We start from the raw sequence: 20,420 nt of genomic DNA, 5'->3' as shown, positions 1-20,420 counted from the left end.
CCGTCGATGAGAATTGGGGCGTGCTTGGCCCTCCTTTTCCTGTAGTCCACAATCATCTCCTTTGTCTTGATCACGTTGAGGGAGAGGTTGTTATCCTGGCACCACACTGCGAGGTCTCTGACCTCCTCCCTATAGGCTGTCTCGTCGTTGTCGGTGATCAGGCCTACCACTGTGCCGTCAGCAAACTTAATGACGGTGTTGGAGTCATGCTTGGCCATGCAGTATTGGGTGAACAGGGAGGACAGGAGGGGACTGAGCCCACACCCCTGAGAGGCCCCTGAGTTGAGGATCAGCGTGGCAGATGTGTTGTTACCTACCCTTACCATCTGCGGGCGGCCCGTCAGGAAGGCCAGGATCCAGTTGCAGAGGGACGTGTTTAGTCCCAGGGTCCTTAGCTTAGTGATGAGCTTTGAGGGCACTATGGTGTTGAATTCTGAGCTGCAGTCAATGAATAGCATTTTCACGTAGATGTTGCTTTTGTCCAGGTGGGAAAGGGCAGTGTTGAGTGAAATAGAGATTGCGTCATCTGTGGATCTGTTGGGGCGGTATGTAAATTGGAGTGTGTCTAGGGTTTCTGGAATAATGGTGTTGATGTGAGCCATTTCCAGCCTTTCAAAGCACTTCATGGTTATAGACGTGAGTGCTGCGGGTCGGTCGTCATTTAGGCAGGTTACCTTGGTGTTCTTGGGCACAGGCACTATGATGGTCTGCTTGAAACATGTTTCATGTTACATACCCGGTTAGGGACAGATTGAAAATGTCAGTGAAGACACTTGCCAGTTGGTCAGCGCATGCTCGGAGTACACATCCTGGTAATCCGTCTGTCTCTGCAGCCTTGTGAATGTTGACCTGTTTAAAGGTCTTACTCACATCGGCTACGGAGAGTGTGATCACACAGTCATCCAGAACAGCTGGTGCTCTCATGCGTGCTTCAGTGTTGCTTGCCTCGAAGCACACATAGAAGCAATTTAGCTCATCTGGTAGGCTCGCGTCAATGGGCAGCTTGCGGCTGTGCTTCCCTTTGTAGTCCGTAATAGTTTGCAAGCCCTGCCACATCCGACGAGCATCGGAGCCGGTGTAGTGGGATTCAATCGTTGTCCTGTATTGACGCTTTGCCTGTTTGATGGTTCATTGAAGGGCATAGCGAGATTTCTTATAAGTTTCCGGGTTAGAGTCCCACTCCTTGAAAGCAGCAGCTCTACCCTTTTGCTCAGTGCGGATGTTGCCTGTATTCCATGTTTGAGGTATGTATCCTTCTGGTTGAGGTATGTACATACGGTCACTGTGGGGACGATTTCATCGATGCACTTATTGATGAAGCCATTGACTGATGTGGTATACTCCTCAATGCCATGGGAAGAATCCCAGAACATTTTCCAGTCTGTGCTAGCAAAACAGTACTCTAGCTTAGCATCTGCGTCATCTGAACACTTCCAAATCGAGCGAGTCACTGGTACTTCCTGCTTTAGTTTTTGCTTGTTAGCAGGAATCAGGTGGATAGTTATGGTCAGATTTGCTAAATGGAGGGTGAGGGAGAGCTTTGTACTCGTCTCTGTGTGTGGAGGAAAGGTGGTCTAGTGTTTATTTTTTCTCTGGTTGCACATGTAACATGCTGGTAGAAAGGAGGTAGAACTGATTTAAGTTTCCCTGCATTAAAGTCTCCGGCCACTAGGTGCGCCGCCCATGAGGTTCTGGTCAAAAGTGCAACACTATAAAAGGAAGACATTCAGGATGTAGCGCCTCTGTCTGTGGGACGGAAGTATTTTAGTCGACCTCACGTGCATGATTAGTAATCTTACTGGGACCAGAAGGCTTTAGCTTAGTGAGCTAACACAGACTTCTCTCTCCTCTTCTCCATTCTCCTCCTCTTTTCTCTGTGGAAATACAGGAGTGACCCCACTACCTCCTCCCAACAACACCGTCCCTGGTAAGTTTCCTTGACAGTACGCATCCCATAGCTCCCAGGACTCCCTGGAAAATAATGGCAAGTGTTGATGAGTTGTCTATCACTCTTAAATTAATGAATAAATGAATGAGCTCACCACATTTAAAAGTATAAATATTTTGAGGACGCATTGTGGTATGCTAGTTTGAACTTTGGAATGCAGTCCAAACGGTCTCTGACAAGTCCCCTCGAGAGACCGAGCGGACAAGTCCCCTCTAGACTTTAGAGGGGACTTATGTGCTTGGTCTCTAGAGGGGACTTATGTGCTTGGTCTCTAGAGGGGACTTATGTGCTTGGTCTCTAGAAGGGACTTATCTGCTTGGTCTCTAGAAGGGACTTATCTGCTTGGTCTCTAGAAGGGACTTATCTGCTTGGTCTCTAGTCTAGACCAAGCAGATAACTTATTTGAGTATTTTCTAATCCTGTCTAGAGTATAATGTGACAGAGGATGGCTGGCTGGAGTTTGGAGGCTCTCAATATTACTTTAATTCTGAACTGCTGGCCATGGAGGATGCCAGACACTACTGTCAGCAGAGGCATGGGGACCTTGTTGTTATCAACGGACTAACAGAAAATACATTTCTGTGGAAAAAGGTAAACACCTATAGTTTCGCTATAGTCCTGCCTTCAAACACGTTGGCAGAGCTATATACACCAGTGGTGTAAAGTACTTAAGTAAAAATACTTTAAAGTACTACTTAAGTACTTCTACTTCACTACATTCCTAAAGAAAACGATGTGCTTTTTACTCCATACACTTTCCCTGACACCCAAAAGTAACATTTTGAATGTTTAGCAGGACAGGAAAATGGTCCAATTCACACACTAATCAATCCCTGGTAATCCTTACTGCCTCTGATCTGACAGACTCACGGCCTCACGGAACACAAAGGCTTCGTTTGTAAATTACGTCTGAGTGTTGGAGTGTGCACCTGGCTAGCCGTAAATAAAAAATATTTGCTTAATATAAGGAATTTGACATTTAGTTTTGATACTTAAGTATATTTAAAAACATACTTTTAGACTTTTACTCAAGAAGTATTTTACTGGGTGACTTTCATTTTATATTAAGGTATCTTTACTTTTACTCAATTATAATAATTGGGTACTATTTCCACCACTGATATACACTGAATCCACACAACATTAAGAACGCCTTTCTAACATTGAGTTGCACCCACTTTTGCCCTCAATTCGCCGGGGCTTGGACTCTACAAGGTGTCGAAACAGACAGTACCCCATGTTGACTCCAAGACAGCTAGTTCCTAATGTTAATTGCTCTTTTTTCAGATCAATAAAAAGCGTTTGGGAAACCATTACATCGGGCTAACAGTTGATCTTGATCGCTCTTTCGGGTGAGTATAAAACGAGTAAAATAAGATTATCAAACAAATAAAAATAAAACGTTTTTTATATCACTTCTAAACTGGTGGTGTCAAACTGCTGTTCTATTGCTGCATTCATGACATTTTAGAAACTCTAAAATACAAGCTTCCTTTCTGGGAGAAATCAATTTAAAAGGCCCTCCAATTGGAGACTTTTCAGACATGCTGAACTCTGACGTCACCTACCAAGAACATAACTTTAACAAAATATTATTTATCCAAATCAATTTATTTGAACCTTTTTTTTAACACTATAATTTGGATGAGAGCGTGATGGCTGCGCTTTTTGTTCATGGTTGACGTAGCTACTTAGACATTAGCCAGTTGGCGTTCTCAGCCAGGTCAAAGCATGTGAATGCACACAACTCATTGGTCCGTGTTTAGAAGTTGTATTTCCGAACATTCCGGCATGTCATGAACGCAGCATTTTTTCTGGGTATTGTCCGTGTTCTTTCTGTGTTCTATGTCTTGTGTGTTCTGTGTTCCATGTTTCGTGCAGAGGAGAAGCCATGGCAGGGGCCCAGGCTGGGCAGAGGCCCTGCCAGAATGAATACTGGCCCACCCAATTAGGATGGCTTAAAATATAAAAATTGAAATAAATGATTTTGATTTGTTGTTTGTATTACTTCCTGACTAATCAGAAATGTTGAAAATGCAGTAGGAGGTTCCAGGGATACCCCACTACCATATACATACAGTTCCTTCAGAAAGGATTCATACCCCTTGATTTATTCTTCATTCTGTTGATACAGCCTGAATTCAAAATGGATTAAATAGTATTTTTTCTCTCACAAATATACACACAATACCCCATAATGACAAAGTACAAACTTGTTTTTAGAAATGTTTACACATTTATTGAAAATGGAATACAGACATATCTCGTTTACATAAGTATTCACACCTCTGAGTGAATACATGTTAGAATCACACTTGGCAGTGATTACAGCTGTGAGTGTTTCTGGGTAAGTCTCTAAGAGCTTTCCACACCTAGATTCTGCAACATTTGCCCATTATTCTTTAAAACATTATTCAAGCTCTGTCAAATTGGTTGTTGATCATTGCTAGACAACCATTTTCTGGTCTTTCCATAGATTTTCAAGTAGATTTAAGTCAAAACTTTAATATCGGCCACTCTGAAACACTTGCTGTCTTCTTGGTAAGCAACTCCAGTGTAGATTTGGCCTTGTGTTTTAGGTTATTGTTCTGCGGAAAGGTGAATTCCTCTCCCAGCGTCAGGTGGAAAGCAGACTGAACAAGGTTTTCCTCTAGGATTTTGCTTGTGCTACGCTCCATTCCATTTCTTTTTGTCCTGAAAACCTCCCCAGTCCTTAACAATGACAAGCATACCCATAATATGATGCAGCCACCACTATGATTGACAATATGGAGAGTGGTACTCAGTAATGTGTTGTATTGGATTTCCCCCAAACATAACACTTTGTATTAAGGGCAAAAAGTTAAATTCTTTGCCAATTTTTTTGCCAAATCACTTTAGTGCCTTGTTGCCTTATTTTTTATTCAGTACAGGCTTCCTTCTTTTCACTATATCATTTAGGTTAGTATTGTGATTGTTGATCCATCCTAAGTTTTCTCCTATCACAGCCATTACACTGGTTTAATGTCACCATTGGCCTCATGGTGAACTCCCTGAGCGGTTTCCTTCCTCTCCGGCATCTTAGTTACGGACGCATGTATCTTTGTGTTGACTGGGTGTACACCATCCAAAGTGTAATTAATAACTTCACTATGCTCAAAGGGATATTCAATATCTTATGTTTTGTGTTCTGAGTTCACATGTTCTGTGTTCTTGAATTCTTGTGTTCTGAGTTATTGTGTCCTGTGTTCTGTCCAGGTGGATGGACGGTTCCCCAGTAGTATTCCAGAGATGGGACAACAACCAGCCGGACTTCAAGAACAATGATGAGAACTGTGTTGCCATGGCCAGCTACAATGGTGAGCTAAAGGCCAAACAAAAATCCTCTCTTATAATAACTTCCATTGAGTTATTTTCATTTCACTGTGTTTTCTGTGTGTTCAGGTTTCTGGCATGACTATAACTGTGTTTTCTGTGTGTTCAGGTTTCTGGCATGACTATAACTGTGTTTTCTGTGTGTTCAGGTTTCTGGCATGAATATAACTGTGTTTTCTGTGTGTTCAGGTTTCTGGCATGACTATAACTGTGTTTTCTGTGTGTTCAGGTTTCTGGCATGACTATAACTGTGTTTTCTGTGTGTTCAGGTTTCTGGCATGACTATAACTGTGTGTTCAGGTTTCTGGCATGACTATAACTGTGTGTTCAGGTTTCTGGCATGACTATAACAGTGGCACTGAAATGAGGTCCATCTGTGAGAGGAGTGGTTCCCCCCCAGTGAACAGCACCGTGCCCCCTACTGCCCCCCCCACAGGAGGCTGCCCACCGGAATGGATCCTCTACCAGTCTAAGGTCAGTAAGAGGAGAGAATGGATACTAAGGTCAGAGATCAAAGGTTACACAGGAGGAGTGATATAATCATGATTATGTAATAATAATATGTTAAATGTCTTTCACATGAAAACAGACGATACAGTTTTACAACAGGCTTTGAGAATGGAAGTCTAACTCAAAGTGTTTGCCTATAATCAATCAACTTGAATCAACTTGATTAATTGCTTATTGATTTGTTTATAGTGCTACAAACTGATTGGATACAGGGTACCTAGCACCTGGCTCGAGGCCAGATCGTTCTGCCAATCCATGGGAGCTAACCTGGCGTCCATCACCAATAGGCAGGAGCAAGGTGAGATTATTTTAACCTCTATGGAGCTGCTCATGCTGTCACAGACTCTATAATGACACAGATATAAAGATGAGTACTCTATCTATCTCTATGGAGCTGCTCATGCTGTCACAGGTGCTATAATGGAACAGATATAAGGATGAGTCCTCTATTTACCTCTATGGAGCTGCTCATGCTGTCACAGGTGCTATAATGGAACAGATATAAGGATGAGTCCTCTATCTGCCTCTATGGAGCTGCTCATGCTGTCACAGACTCTATAATGACACAGATATAAAGATGAGTCCTCTATCTATCTCTATGGTGCTGCTCATGCTGTCACAGACACTATAATGACACAGATCTAAAGATGAGTCCTCTATCTATCTCTATGGTTGCAGCGTTTCTGACGACCCAGATGACTTCTGGTGCTACTGACCTGTGGATTGGACTGAGTAACTTAAACCGGGACGCGTTTGTTTGGACCGATGGCCAGGCAGTCAAATACTTAAACTCGGATCTCATGAAGGTACGCATGTACACACATTTACCTAAGCAATGAGGGCCGAGGGTTGTGTTCCACGGCCAATATACCACAGCTGGTCGTAGGCATGACGACCAAGCAGACATTTACACATTTAAACATAAACAAAACATTCACATAAGACATAATCAATGTTCCCGCCTAAACTGCAGAGAAGCACAAGATTGAACTTCACTCACCTTTCTCTAGTTTTCCTCTTCAGTTAACAGTGTTTCGCTCTACTGTGGGAATTGTAATCGAATCAGCACAATGTTAGCCAATTTTAATGTAAAATACCGACACAAAACGAACTATGCAAGACTTAGTATGCAAAACTAACTGTGCAAGAGATTTTCTTGTAGGCAGAGCTCATTGGAGTAGGATTCTATTGACAGGCAGGACTCAGCCTGTACTCTACACAGACCGGTGCCACATTACCAATCAGGGCTGCAGTAGGCCTATATGCAAATAGACATTGCCATATAAGGATCTGTGCCGTTCACTGTGTTTAGGCTACAGTAGAAGCGGTTGGGAGTAGATGCTCTTGTTCTGAGATCAAAGTGAGAGCTACATGTAGCCACCGGTTGTATGTTTTGCTAGTTAGCTAGTTATTAGCTCAGTTGTAGCTCATTTCTAGTCAACAATTTCAATAAGCATTTCTCTACGGCCATGCTTTCCACCTGGCTACCCCAACCCCGGCTAACAGCTCAGCACCCCCTGCAGCAGCTTGCCCATGCCCCCCACCCCCGCATCAGCTGTCTCGATTCACCCAAATCGAGACAGCTGATGTTCTGAAAGAGCTGCAAAATCTGGATCCCTGCAAATCAGCTGGGCTAGACAATCTGGACCCTCTCTACCTAAAATTATCCGCCGCCATTTTTGCAACCCCTATTACAAGTCTGTTCAACATCTCTTTCGTATCGTCTGAGATTCCTGGAGATTGGAAAGCGGTCGCGGCCATCCCCCTCTTCAAAGGGGAGACGCTCTAGACCCAAACTGTTACAGACCTATATCTATCCTGCCCTGCCTTTCTAAAGTCTTCGAAAGCCAAGTTAATAAACATATCACCCACCATTTAGAATCCCACCGTACCTTCTCCGCTATGAAATCTGGTTTCAGAGCTGCACCTCAGCTACGTTCAAGGTCGTAGCCGCCATCACCTGGTTCACTAAACTAACTAATTCTGTATAGAATGAATATATTGAATATATATTATATATATATAATTCATTATATATATATATATATATATATATAATGAATATATTCATCAAATCTGATGCCCTTCTTTGTGTTAACAAACATCCATACGAGCTTCAACGCCATACAACACTCCTTCCGTGGCCTCCAACTGCTCTTAAACGCTAGTAAAACTAAGTGCTTGCTCTTCAATCGATTGCTACCCACACCTGCCCGCCCGTCCAGCATCACTACTCTGGACGGTTCCGACTTAGAATATGTGGACAACTATAAATACCTCAGTGTCTGGTTAGACTGTAAACTCTCCTTCCAGACTCACATTAAGCATCTCCAATCCAAAATTAAATCTAGAATCGGCTTCCTATTTTGCAACAAAGCCTCCTTCACTCATGCTGCCAAACATACCCTCGTAAAACTGACTTTCCTACCATTTCTTGACTTCAGCGATGTCATTTACAAAATAGCCTCCAACACTCTACTCAGCAAATTGGATGCAGTCTATCACAGTGCCATCCTTTTTGTCACCAAAGCCCCATGGACTACCCACAACTGTGAACTGTATGCTCTCGTTGGCTTCTCCTCGCTACATATTCGTCGCCAAACCCACTGGCTCCAGGTCATCTATAAGTCTTTGCTAGGTAAAGCTCTGCCTTATCTCAGCTCACTGGTCACTATAGCAACACCCACCTATAGCACGCGCTCCAGCAGGTATATCTCACTGATCATCCCCAAAGCCAACACCTCTTTGGCCGCCTTTCCTTCCAGTTCTCTGCTGCCAATGACTGGAACGAACTGCAAAAATCACTGAAGTTGGAGGCTTATATCTCCCTCACTATCTTTAAGCGTCAGCTGTCAGAGCAGCTTACCGATCGCTGCAGCTGTACACAGCCCATCTGTAAACAGCCCATCCAACCAACCAACTACCTACCTCATCCCCATATTTGTTTTGTTTTCCTGCTCTTTTGCACACCAGTGTCACTACTTGCACATCCTCATCCTCATCTGCATATATCACTCCAGTGTAAATCTGCTAAATTGTAATTACTTTCGCCACTATTGGCCTATTTATTGCCTTACCTCGTTACTTCATTTGCACACACTGTATATAGACTTTTCTATTGTGTTATTGACTGTATGTTTTGTTTATTCCATGTGTAACTCTATGTTGTTTTTGGTCGCACTGCTTTGCTTTATCTTGGCCAGGTCGCAGTTGTAAATGAGAACTTGTTCTCAATTGGCCGACCTGGTTAAATAAAGGTGAAATAAAATAAAAACAATGGGGCAGTGGTTTCTTCCTACAAGAGTACAAATCATGTACTTTTCTAGCCATCTTTGAAAAGCCAGTCAGGTAAAGAGCTTCTTTATGTCTTAAAGGGGCGGTGTTGTATTTTGAGGCGGTCTTGAATAAGCTAAGTAGCCAATAGGCAGAAGGAAGAATAATTTGTCTGATTCTATTTAATAATTGTATGGGAATAATAACGCAAGATGTTTCTGTCATCAAACAACACATTCAGTCACCACCTTGTCTGAAGGACAAGTGGATCAACAGGTTAATGTGAAGTCCTGCATGTCTCATGGAATGTAGGCCTATATTGAACACCACACATTTGCTGCTACTGTAGACTGAATGATAGAACAGCTATTTCCATGTTAAAATGTTACGGGATGCATTTTCTCCATTGTTTTTGATGGTAGGCCTCTCTGGTAGGCCTACATTATGATCAAATAGCCACAGTAGCGTACTTGTCCACTGTTAAAACTATAACTTAAAGCAGGTACAGCCTCAGTGTTCACAGTAAACGTGCGCTGGAAGTTGCAAATAATTTTCACAACTTTCAAGTTTGCGCAAAGCAGACCTTAAATTTGGTTAGTGGTGAAAATTGAGTAAACATTTGACATAATATACAGATACATTACAGCCTGGAACACTGTGTGGCACACTGGACATGATGTAGTAGTTTACTTTGAGTTTAATTTGCTCATTTTATCCCTAAACCAGTAATGTTTCTTAATAAATACCCCTAATATATAATATTTTGTTTCTTAATTGTAGAGACTGTCGCAGATGATCCCAAGGCGATGGCGTCACCATAGTCTGGTAAAGTCCCTTTAAACTTTAAGTAAACACAGAAGTACACACATAGGACCTAGTGAAAGTCTACACCCGCTTTGCACAGTCTTCACATTTTGCTGCCTTAGAATTAAGTCAAAAAGGACTTCAATTATGATTTTTTCTGACAGATCTACATAAACCTATTCCACATATTCAAAGTGAAAGAATGTATTGATTGTGTATGTCTTCACACCCCAGAGTTCATATTTGGTGGAAACGCCCCAGAGTTTATACTTGATGGAAACGCCCCAGAGTTTATACTTGGTGGAAATGCCCCAGAGTTTATACTTGGTGGAAATGCCCCAGAGTTTATACTTGGTGGAAATGCCCCAGAGTTTATACTTGGTGGAAATGCCCCAGAGTTTATACTTGGTGGAAATGCCCCAGAGTTTATACTTGGTGGAAATGCCCCAGAGTTTATACTTGGTGGAAATGCCCCAGAGTTTATACTTGGTGGAAATGCCCCAGAGTTCATACTTGGGGGAAATGCCCCAGAGTTTATACTTGGTGGAAATGCCCCAGAGTTCATACTTGGTGGAAGCCTCTTTGGGGAAGGTGTCAGGATCAAAAGATATGCTATGAGCAGAGACCAGGTAAAAAAGAAAAGGAAAGCTTACCTCCATCTTCTGAAAACCCTGGGACTATCCCAGGGACAAGAAACCCTGGTACTATCCCAGGGACAAGAAAGTCTGGGACTAACCCAGGGACAAGAAAGCCTGGGACTAACCCAGGGACAAGATAGCCTGGGACTATCACAGAGACAAGAAACCCTGGGACTTTCCCAGGGACAAGAAAGCCTGGGACTATCCCAGGGACAAGAAACCCTAACCCTGGAAGTATCCCAGGGACGAGATAGCCTAATTGCACACATTTGAATGCCAAAGACACACCAGAATGGCTTTCCAATAGGTGTTGAGTGCTCCTGAATGGTTCAGTCTCAGTTCTGACTTTAATCTGCTAAAAAAACTGAAACAATGTTTGAATATTGCTGTCTATCAAAGATTTCCAACAAAATTTACTGTGCTTGAAGAGTTTTGACAAAAACAACGGATATATGTCGCGCTAAGAGTTGTGGTAAGTTGGTAGAATCTTATTGGAAATGGTCCACAGCTGTAATGGCTGCCTAAGGGGCTTCCACCAAGTAGTAACTCTGGGGGGGTGAAGACGTACGCTGTCAAGACATCCTCATTTACTATTTAATATATTGTATACACACATTTATACACAAACACAGATATCCACACACACCCACCGACAGGCCTACTGTACATATGTTTAGATACATATTATTCTGAAACACATTGACTAAATCCCCATCGTTTACATATTATTCTGAAACACATTTACTAAATCCCCATCGTTTACATATTATACTGAAACACATTGACTAAATCCCCATCGTTTACATATTATACTGAAACACATTGACTAAATCCCAGTCGTTACATATTATACTGAAACACATTGTCTAAATCCCCGTCGGTTACATATTATACTGAAACACATTGACTAAATCCCCGTCGGTTACATATTATACTGAAACACATTGACTAAATCCCCGTCGGTTACATATTATACTGAAACACATTGACTAAATCCCCATCGTTTACATATTATGCTGAAACACATTGGGATTTAGTCAATCGTTTACATATTATGCTGAAACACATTGACTAAATCCCCATCGTTTACATACTATACTGAAACGCATTGACTAAATCCCCATCGTTTACATATTATACTGAAACACATTGACTAAATCCCTCTCGTTTACTTAGCTTTTTCTATCTCTAGAACAATGTCTTAATAAATACCATTTGGTTTTCTAATTGTAGTGGTACATGAATATGCTTTCCTCTCGGGCTAGTCAGGTAAGATCCATTTAAACAAACTATCACAATTCAAATGAGAAATACACACAATAAATTGGATATAATAATATATTAAAAATGTATTATTTAAAGTGTTAGCCTTACATTTTGCTCAAAGCTCTACTATATGACATAATTAAGTCTGTGACTGTGAATGTTGTCCATTATTGATAATCTTTGTCTCAGTGTGCTGTGATGGCCAGTTCCTCCTCCATCTTGGGAAAATGGGAAACCAGGTCCTGCAACGACACATACGGCTTCATCTGTCAGCGCAAAGTTGGTGAGCAAAGACATTCTTCTATTTCCTCTTCTTTCTTTCTCCTCCTTCTCCTCTTCTTCATCCTTCTTCTCGTCTCCATCCTCAGCCCTCTGATTTGTAATGTGACTAAGTGTTGCTCTGCCCTCTTAGACTCAGGCATCCCAGTCCCGGCCCCGACAGTGTTACCTAGAGGCTGGGTGAAGCTGGCCAACGACTCTTACAAGGTGCTGCCCCAGAACTGTACATGGCCCGAAGCCCGGATGCAGTGTGAGGCTGAGGAGGGCCAGCTGGCTAGCACCCTGGATGAACTGTCAGCAGCCTACCTGGAGCTGCAGGCTCTGAAGCTGCAGACACCACTGTGGATTGGACTCAATAGGAATGAGGTACAGTACAAGCTGTATCTTCAGGTGCCACAGACTCCTCATCAGAATAGGCAGGTTATTGGTACTGTTGGATTCTGGGTGAAACTTTGAACACTGCTATACTAGAGACATGATGGATCAGAAGTAATACTATAGTATCTGAGGGGTGATAGAGAATGGTTGTTACATCAGAAGTAACAAGGTGCTTCTACATCTGCATTGCTTGCTGTTTGGTGTTTTAGGATGGGTTTCTGTACAGCACTTTGTGACGTAAGCTGATGTAAAAAGGGCTTCATAAATAGAATTGATAGAAGTTAATGGTTATCTCTAGGAGCCAGATGGCTTTGGAATGTGCTGGGTGGACGGGAAGAAGTCACGTGACTGCTGTAAGGGATACGGGTGGATTTCAACCACAGGGTCGTCTACAGCACCACAAAACGGTGTTCCTCTGAGATACAGCCTAGGTGTTCAGATTGTCAGGAAAGGCTAGTGTACTGTAATATAACATGTTTTTATCCCAACGCGACTTACAGTCATGCGTGAAAACATTTTGGTATGAGTGGCACCAGCAGGAATCAAACCGACGATAGTGAAGTTGGAAGCGCCATGCTCTACCAACTGACTTACAGCTGTAGTGGTTTGTTTTTTCAGACACAAGGCTTCTTCAGGTGGATGGACGGCTGGCCCTTGAGCCTGGTCCGGTGGGCCCAAAACGAGCCCAGCAGAGACCGGCCCTGTGTCTACCTGGATGTGGAAGGCACCTGGAAGACAGCCCATTGTAACCACACCTACCCCAGTGTGTGCAAGCAGTCCACAGGTGAGACAGTCACTGAACCCGGTATGTTAGTAGTCACCAGGTGAGACAGTCACTGACCTCAGTGTGTTAGTAGTCACCAGGTGAGACAGGTACCTACCCCAGTGTGTTAGTAGTCACCAGGTGAGACAGTCACTGAACCCGGTGTGTTAGTAGTCACCAGGTGAGACAGGTACCTACCCCAGTGTGTTAGTAGTCACCAGGTGAGGCAGTCACCTACCCCAGTGTGTTAGTAGTCACCAGGTGAGACAGGTACCTACCCCAGTGTGTTAGTAGTCACCAGGTGAGACAGTCACCTACCCCAGTGTGCTAGTAGTCTCCAGGTGAGACAGGTACCTACCCCAGTGTGTTAGTAGTCTCCAGGTGAGAAAGGTACCTACCCCAGTGTGTTAGTAGTCACCAGGTGAGACAGGTACCTACCCCAGTGTGTTAGTAGTCACCAGGTGAGACAGGTACCTACCCCAGTGTGTTAGTAGTCACCAGGTGAGACAGGTATCTACCCCATTGTGTTAGTAGTCACCAGGTGAGACAGGTATCTACCCCATTGTGTTAGTAGTCCCCAGGTGAGACAGGTACCTACCCCAGTGTGTTAGTAGTCACCATGTGAGGCAGTCACCTACCCCAGTGTATGAAAGCAGCAGGGAGGGAAGGATCCTATTGGTGGATCCCTATGCAGTGCTGTAATCCTATTGGTTGGTTCCCCCCATAGCGGTCCCGCCCACGGCCCCGCCCCAGTTCCCCGGGAAGTGTATCAAGGAGGAGGAGGATATCAGCGGTAGGAACAGCCCCTGGTCCTGGTTGCCTTTCCGAGGTCACTGCTACAGCTTTGTCATTAACGACGTCAGGTGGGCCGACGCCTCCACCAGCTGTATACGTAAAGGTAGGAGGAGCCTCAAAACCAAGGGTGTGTCAAAAAATGCCGCCCTATTGAATACCTGTGATTTCTGATAAGTTGACTTGGCAGGAGAGAGACGAGACTTGAGGCCATGTAACACATTTCATTCAGAACTCTTCAGGGTTCAAAATGCCAGATTTGATAGCAAGTTTCATCTTAGATCCAAGGGCATAGTACTTAGTGGCCCCTACACTATACCCTACATAGTGCACTACTTTGACCAAGGCCCTATACGGGGTGCCGTTAAAAAATTGTGCGATTTTGGCCAGGGCCCATCTCCCATTCTCCTCCAAGTGTGTACTGGTTGACTGGATTGGTGGAAGAAAGGTGTTTCAGTCTGTGTCCCACCTATCTAATGCTTTAGGACACAGACTGTTACATCTATCTAATGCTTTAGGATACAGACTATTACACTAATCTAATGCTTTAGGACACAGACTGATACACCTATCTAATGCTTTAGGACACAGACTGATACACCTATCTAATGCTGTAGGACACAGACTGATACACCTATCTAATGATGTAGTACACAGACTGATACACCTATCTAATGATGTAGTACACAGACTGATACACCTATCTAATGATGTAGTACACAGACTGTTACACCTATCTAATGCTTTTACATCCTGGCGTGGAGTGAGATGGTGAACGCTTCAGGGAGAAAAGGAGACAACTGGAATTGGGATCCAGTATTCCATGAACTCTGCACTTCTTTGGACAGAACAAACCGTAAAGAAAGTAATTGGAGAAGCATTAATACGAATATTGTGTGTGAAGGGGCGTCTCTGGTGAGCATCGAGGATCCTGCCGAACTCCGCTTCATAAAGAGCAACCTGGAGTTTCTGAAAGACAGCTACTCTTCCTTCTGGATAGGCCTGTTCAAAACACACCTAGGTAACTACCAATCCTTCTGGATAGGCCTGTTCAAAACACACCTAGGTAACTACCAATCCTTCCAGATAGGCCTGTACAAAACACACCTAGGTAACTACCAATCCTTCCAGATAGGCCTGTTCAAAACACACCTAGGTAACTACCAATCCTTCTAGATAGGCCTGTTCAAAACACACCTAGGTACCTACCAATCCTTCTAGATAGGCCTGTTCAAAACACACCTAGGTACCTACCAATCCTTCCAGATAGGCCTGTACAAAACACACCTAGGTAACTACCAATCCTTCTAGATAGGCCTGTACAAAACACACCTAGGTAACTACCAATCTTTCTACATAGGCCTGTTCAAAACACACCTAGGTAACTACCAATCCTTCCAGATAGGCCTGTTCAAAACACATCTAGGTAACTACCAATCCTTCCAGATAGGCCTGTACAAAACACACCTAGGTAACTACCAATCCTTCTGGATAGGCCTGTTCAAAACACACCTAGGTAACTACCAATCCTTCTAGATAGGCCTGTACAAAACACACCTAGGTAACTACCAATCTTTCTACATAGGCCTGTTCAAAACACACCTAGGTAACTACCAATCCTTCCAGATAGGCCTGTTCAAAACACATCTAGGTAACTACCAATCCTTCCAGATAGGCCTGTACAAAACACACCTAGGTAACTACCAATCCTTCTAGATAGGCCTGTACAAAACACACCTACACTTTTATAATTAAAGGGTTCCAAAATGGTTCTTCGGCCGTCACCATGGGAGGACCCTGGTAACAGCCGAATAGCTCTTTTAGGTTCTAGATAGAACCTTTTTCTGTAAGAGTGTAGGTAACTACATGACTAACAACAGACCCTGTTGCAGGTCAGTGGAAGTGGCTGGACCAAACAGTGCTGGACTACATTAACTGGGCAGAGGGACAGCCTCAGGACTCTTCCTATGACTATGGATATATGCTATCCTCCGATGGGACCTGGAGCACTGCCCGTTGGGGTAATAAACCATACATCTGCAAGAAGCCCAAAGGTGAGACTGACCATACATCTGTAGGAAAGACGAGGGTGAGACTGACCATACATCTGTAGGAAAGACGAGGCTGAGACTAACCATACATCTGTGAGAAAGACGAGGGTGAGACAGACCATACATCTGTGAGAAAGACAAGGGTGAGACAGACCATACATCTGTGAGAAAGACGAGGGTGAGACAGACCATACATCTGTAGTAAAGACGAGGGTGAGACTGACCATACATCTGTAGGAAAGACGAGGGTGAGACTGACCATACATCTGTAGGAAAGACGAGGGTGAGAGGGGAGCACCATGGCACCATGTATCTATTACAATATCCACACAACTTTCTTTCTCACTCCATAGTGTAGTGCACAAATGAATGTCAATAGAACTATAGGAAATGAAGGTCGTGATGAAGAATTATTTGAGCAATTAGGATAATAGACAGTAGATAGATAGATAGTTTACCTGGTTTCATGCATGTTAACATCAGAAGCCTCCTCCCTAAGTTTGTTTTACTCACTGCTTTAGCACACGCCGCCAACCCTGATGTCCTTGCCGTGTCTGAATCCTGGCTTAGGAAGGCTACCAAAAATTCGGAGACTTCCATACCCAACTACAACATTTTCCGTCAAGATAAAACTGCCAAAGGGGGAGGAGTCGCAATCTACTCCAGAGATAGCCTAAAAAGTTCTGTCATATATTCCAGGTCTATGCCCAAACAGTTTGAGCTTCTAATTTAAAAAATGTATCTCTCCAGAAATAAGTCTCTCACTGTTGCCGCCTGTTATAGACCCCCCTCAGCTCCCAGCTGTGCCCTGGACACCATATGTGAATTGATTGCCCCCCATCTATCTTCAGAGTTTGTTCTGTTTGGTGACCTAAACTGGGATATGCTTAACACCCTGGCAGTCCTACAATCTAAGCTAGATGCCCTCAATCTCACACAAATTATCAAGGAACCCACAATGTACAACCCTAAATCCACAAACATGGGCACCCTCACAGATATCATCCTGACCAACTTGCCCTACAAATACACCTCTGCTGTTTTCAATCAGGATCTCAGCGATCACTGCCTCATTGCCTGCATCCGTAATGGGTCTGCGGTCAAACGACCACCCCTTATCGCTGTCAAACGCTCCCTAAAACACTTCTGCGAGCAGGCCTTTCTAATCGAGCAGGCCTTTCTAATCAACCTGGCCCAGGTATCCTGGAAGGATATTGACCTCATCCCGTCAGTCGAGGATGCCTGGTCGTTCTTTAAAAGTAATTTCCTCATCATCTCAAATAAGCATGACCCTTTCAAAAAATGTAGAACTAAGAACAGATATAGTCCTTGGTTCACTCCAGACCTGACTGCCCTCGACCAGCACAAAAACATCCTGTGGCGAACTGCACTAGCATCGAATAGTCCCCACGATATGCAACTGTTCAGGGAAGTCAGGAACCAATACACGCAGTCAGTCAGGAAAGCAAAGACTAGCTTTTTCAAACAGAAATTTGCATCTAGTAGCTCTAATTCCAAAAAGTTTTGGGACACTGTAAAGTCCATGGAGAATAAGAGCACCTCCTCCCAGCTACCCACTGCACTGAGGCTAGGTAACACTGTCACCATGGATAAATCCACGATAATCGAGAATTTCAATAACCATTTCTCACCGGCTGGACATGCTTTACTCAAGGCTACCCCAACCCCGGTCAACAGCTCCGCGTCCCCCGCAGTTACTTGCCCGAGCCTCCCCAGCTTCTCCTTCACCCAAATCCAGATAGCAGATGTTCTGAGAACTGCAAAACCTGGACCCGTACAAATCAGCTGGGCTAAACAATCTGGACCCTTTCTTTTCCAAAATTATCCGCCGCCATTGTTGCAACCCCTATTAACAGTCTGTTCAAACTTTCTTTCGTATCGTCCGAGATCTCTAAAGATTGGAAAGCTAGAGCCAGCCAGGATGGATGCTGGCAGGGGGGGCAGTGTGTCAAAGAGAAGGCTGGCAGCTACTGGCGAGCCCTGAGGTGCATGTCCTTTGGCCGCCTTTCCTTCCAATTATCTGCTGCCAATGACTGGAACAAATTGCAAAAATCGCTGAAGGTGGAGATTTACATTTCCCTCACTAACTTTAAACATCAGCTATCTGAACAGCTTACCAATCGCTGCAGCTGTACATAGCCCATCTGTAAATAGCCCACCCAATCTACCTACCTCATCCTCCTATTGTTTTTATTTACTTTTCTGCTCTTTTGCACACCTGTATTTCAACTTGCACATCATCATCTGCTCATCTATCACTCCAGTGCTAACTTGCTAAATTGTAACTACTTCACTACTATGGGCTTTTATTTATTTCTTGCCTTACCTCCTCACGCCATTTGCACACACTGTATATAGACTTTATTTTTTTTCTATTGTGTTATTGACTGTGCGCTTGTTTATTCCATGTGTAACTCTGTGTTGTTTGTGTCACACTGCTTTGCTTTATCTTGGCCAGGTCGCAGTTGTAAATGAGAACTTGTTCTCAACTAGTTTACCTGGTTAAATAAAAGTGAAATATATATTTTTTTTAAATAGACAGCGTTGGACCTTTTAATAATACCTTGTTAATAATCCTCTCTATTCCACCTCCAGTTCTACCAGAAACACCAGCAACACAAGGTGAGTCATGAATGAATGAGCCGATCAATCAACCATCCGTCAACCCATCATCCATCCTTCAATCAACTAATCAATCAATGAATGATCAGTCCATGAATGATCAGTCCATGAATGATCAGTCAATTAACCACTCGGTCAATTAACCACTCGGTCAATTAACCACTCGGTCAATTAACCAATCGGTCAATTAACCAATCGGTCAATTAACCAATCAGTCATATCAGTCAAACAATGATAGCCATACTGTAATATTTATTCCTATGATCCTGCAGGGTCTCTGAAGGGAGGTCAGAGGCGTGTGTATTCAGGCCTGGCAGTGGTGGTGGTATTGGCTGCCATTTGTCTGATGGGCCTCACAGCCTTAATGCTCTACAAGAAGATCGGCCGTCCCCTGCCCTCCTTCACCAACCCCCTGGACTTCAGCGCAGGCCGGAGTACCTTCGACAACCCCCTCTACACGGAGCCCGTCACCGAGGTCGAGCCCAGCATGGTGGACACTAGCCAGCTGGTCAACCATATGGAGGCTCAGCCAATGATCACTTTGTGATTGGGGGGAGTCAAGGGGGGAGTAAGGTTAAAGATCCAACCCAGGTTAGGACAAGTCATATTTACGTGCACAAGCTTTCGAAAATAATAAACAAATTAATTGGACCAGCGCTGTTAAGAACTAGCTTCAGTCTATGGGTATCTGCTAGCATGAATTAACGCAATGACTGGAAGTCTATGGGTATCTGCTAGCATGAATTAGCGCAATGGCTGGAAGTCTATGGGTATCTGCTAGCATGAATTAGCGAACTAGCTTCGCTGATGTTTCAATTTTTCCCCCATTTATGCAAAGACTTCTGGGATATTAGAATCCTCTTGTCTCGTCCTTCACATTTTGAACCTAGAAATCAGGGGATGTGTGGTGAGGTCTGAGGCCGGTTAGGCACTTTCTATTGGACCAGCTGCAGTAACTCTTGCATTGGGGACAGTGCGTGTCAGGTCATGCTGGAACAAGAAGCTGAGAAGCTGTCTAGGTGATTTGTCTCCGTTTGTGAACTTTACAATCCCACAAGATCAGCCTTAAAAGGATGATTCAGGATTTTGGCAATGATTGATACCATTTTTATGTTACTATGTCCAGTATGAAGGAAATTAGAGGTAGTTTCGCGAGCCAATGCTAACTAGAATTAGCGCAAAGACTGGAAGTCTATGGGTATCTGCTAGCATGCATTAGCGCAATGACAGTAAGTCTATGGGTATCTGCTATCTATAAGGATTGGTCATTGCGTTAATGCAGGCTAGCAGATACCCATAGACTTCCAGTCGTTTAGTTTAGTTTATTAATTCGACCATTTAAAAAAAACAAGCTCACATAAAACTTGAAAAAGCCATACGTTCATGAATAAAATCATAGAGGATAACACACAATAAAGTCTGGGACTTATTTCCATTGTGGTCCTCTGGAGACAAGATGGCTAGACAAGATCCAACACAGTATGACAGTGAAATAATCAAACAAAAACAGAGAAGAAGAACATCCATCTCATCATTCCAGTTACATCATAGGGGTTATTCATATGGGCACAGAAGACATCAAACATAGTTTTACTTTATTTTTAAAGTCATTGCGCTAATGCATGCTAGCAGATTCCCATAGACATCCAGTCATTGCGCTAATGCATGCTAGCAGATACCCATAGACTTCCAGTCATTGCGCTAGCGCTAGTTAGCAACTT

At 43.5% G+C, this 20,420-nt stretch overlaps 1 protein-coding gene across 1 annotated transcript in view; it reads left to right on the top strand.

The window, feature by feature from the left end:
- Positions 1-20,206, top strand: part of LOC115170265 (macrophage mannose receptor 1) — a 48,251-nt gene extending 28,045 nt beyond the window's left edge. Inside the window, exons 16-32 of the mRNA XM_029726676.1 lie at positions 1,889-1,927; positions 2,376-2,539; positions 3,236-3,300; positions 5,186-5,286; positions 5,634-5,776; positions 6,002-6,110; positions 6,491-6,618; positions 9,866-9,910; positions 11,761-11,796; positions 11,983-12,076; positions 12,206-12,438; positions 13,069-13,234; positions 13,941-14,111; positions 14,910-15,026; positions 15,898-16,059; positions 18,673-18,699; positions 18,972-20,206. Of these exons, the coding sequence (XP_029582536.1) occupies positions 1,889-1,927; positions 2,376-2,539; positions 3,236-3,300; positions 5,186-5,286; positions 5,634-5,776; positions 6,002-6,110; positions 6,491-6,618; positions 9,866-9,910; positions 11,761-11,796; positions 11,983-12,076; positions 12,206-12,438; positions 13,069-13,234; positions 13,941-14,111; positions 14,910-15,026; positions 15,898-16,059; positions 18,673-18,699; positions 18,972-19,246 (2,075 nt within the window). The 3' untranslated portion in view covers positions 19,247-20,206. The remainder of the gene's footprint in view (positions 1-1,888; positions 1,928-2,375; positions 2,540-3,235; positions 3,301-5,185; positions 5,287-5,633; positions 5,777-6,001; positions 6,111-6,490; positions 6,619-9,865; positions 9,911-11,760; positions 11,797-11,982; positions 12,077-12,205; positions 12,439-13,068; positions 13,235-13,940; positions 14,112-14,909; positions 15,027-15,897; positions 16,060-18,672; positions 18,700-18,971) is intronic.
- Positions 20,207-20,420: the final 214 nt, after the last annotated feature.

Source organism: Salmo trutta, chromosome 31, assembly GCF_901001165.1.
Source record: "Salmo trutta chromosome 31, fSalTru1.1, whole genome shotgun sequence".
NCBI lineage: Eukaryota > Metazoa > Chordata > Actinopteri > Salmoniformes > Salmonidae > Salmo > Salmo trutta.
This window is presented reverse-complemented; position numbering and strand designations above follow the sequence as displayed.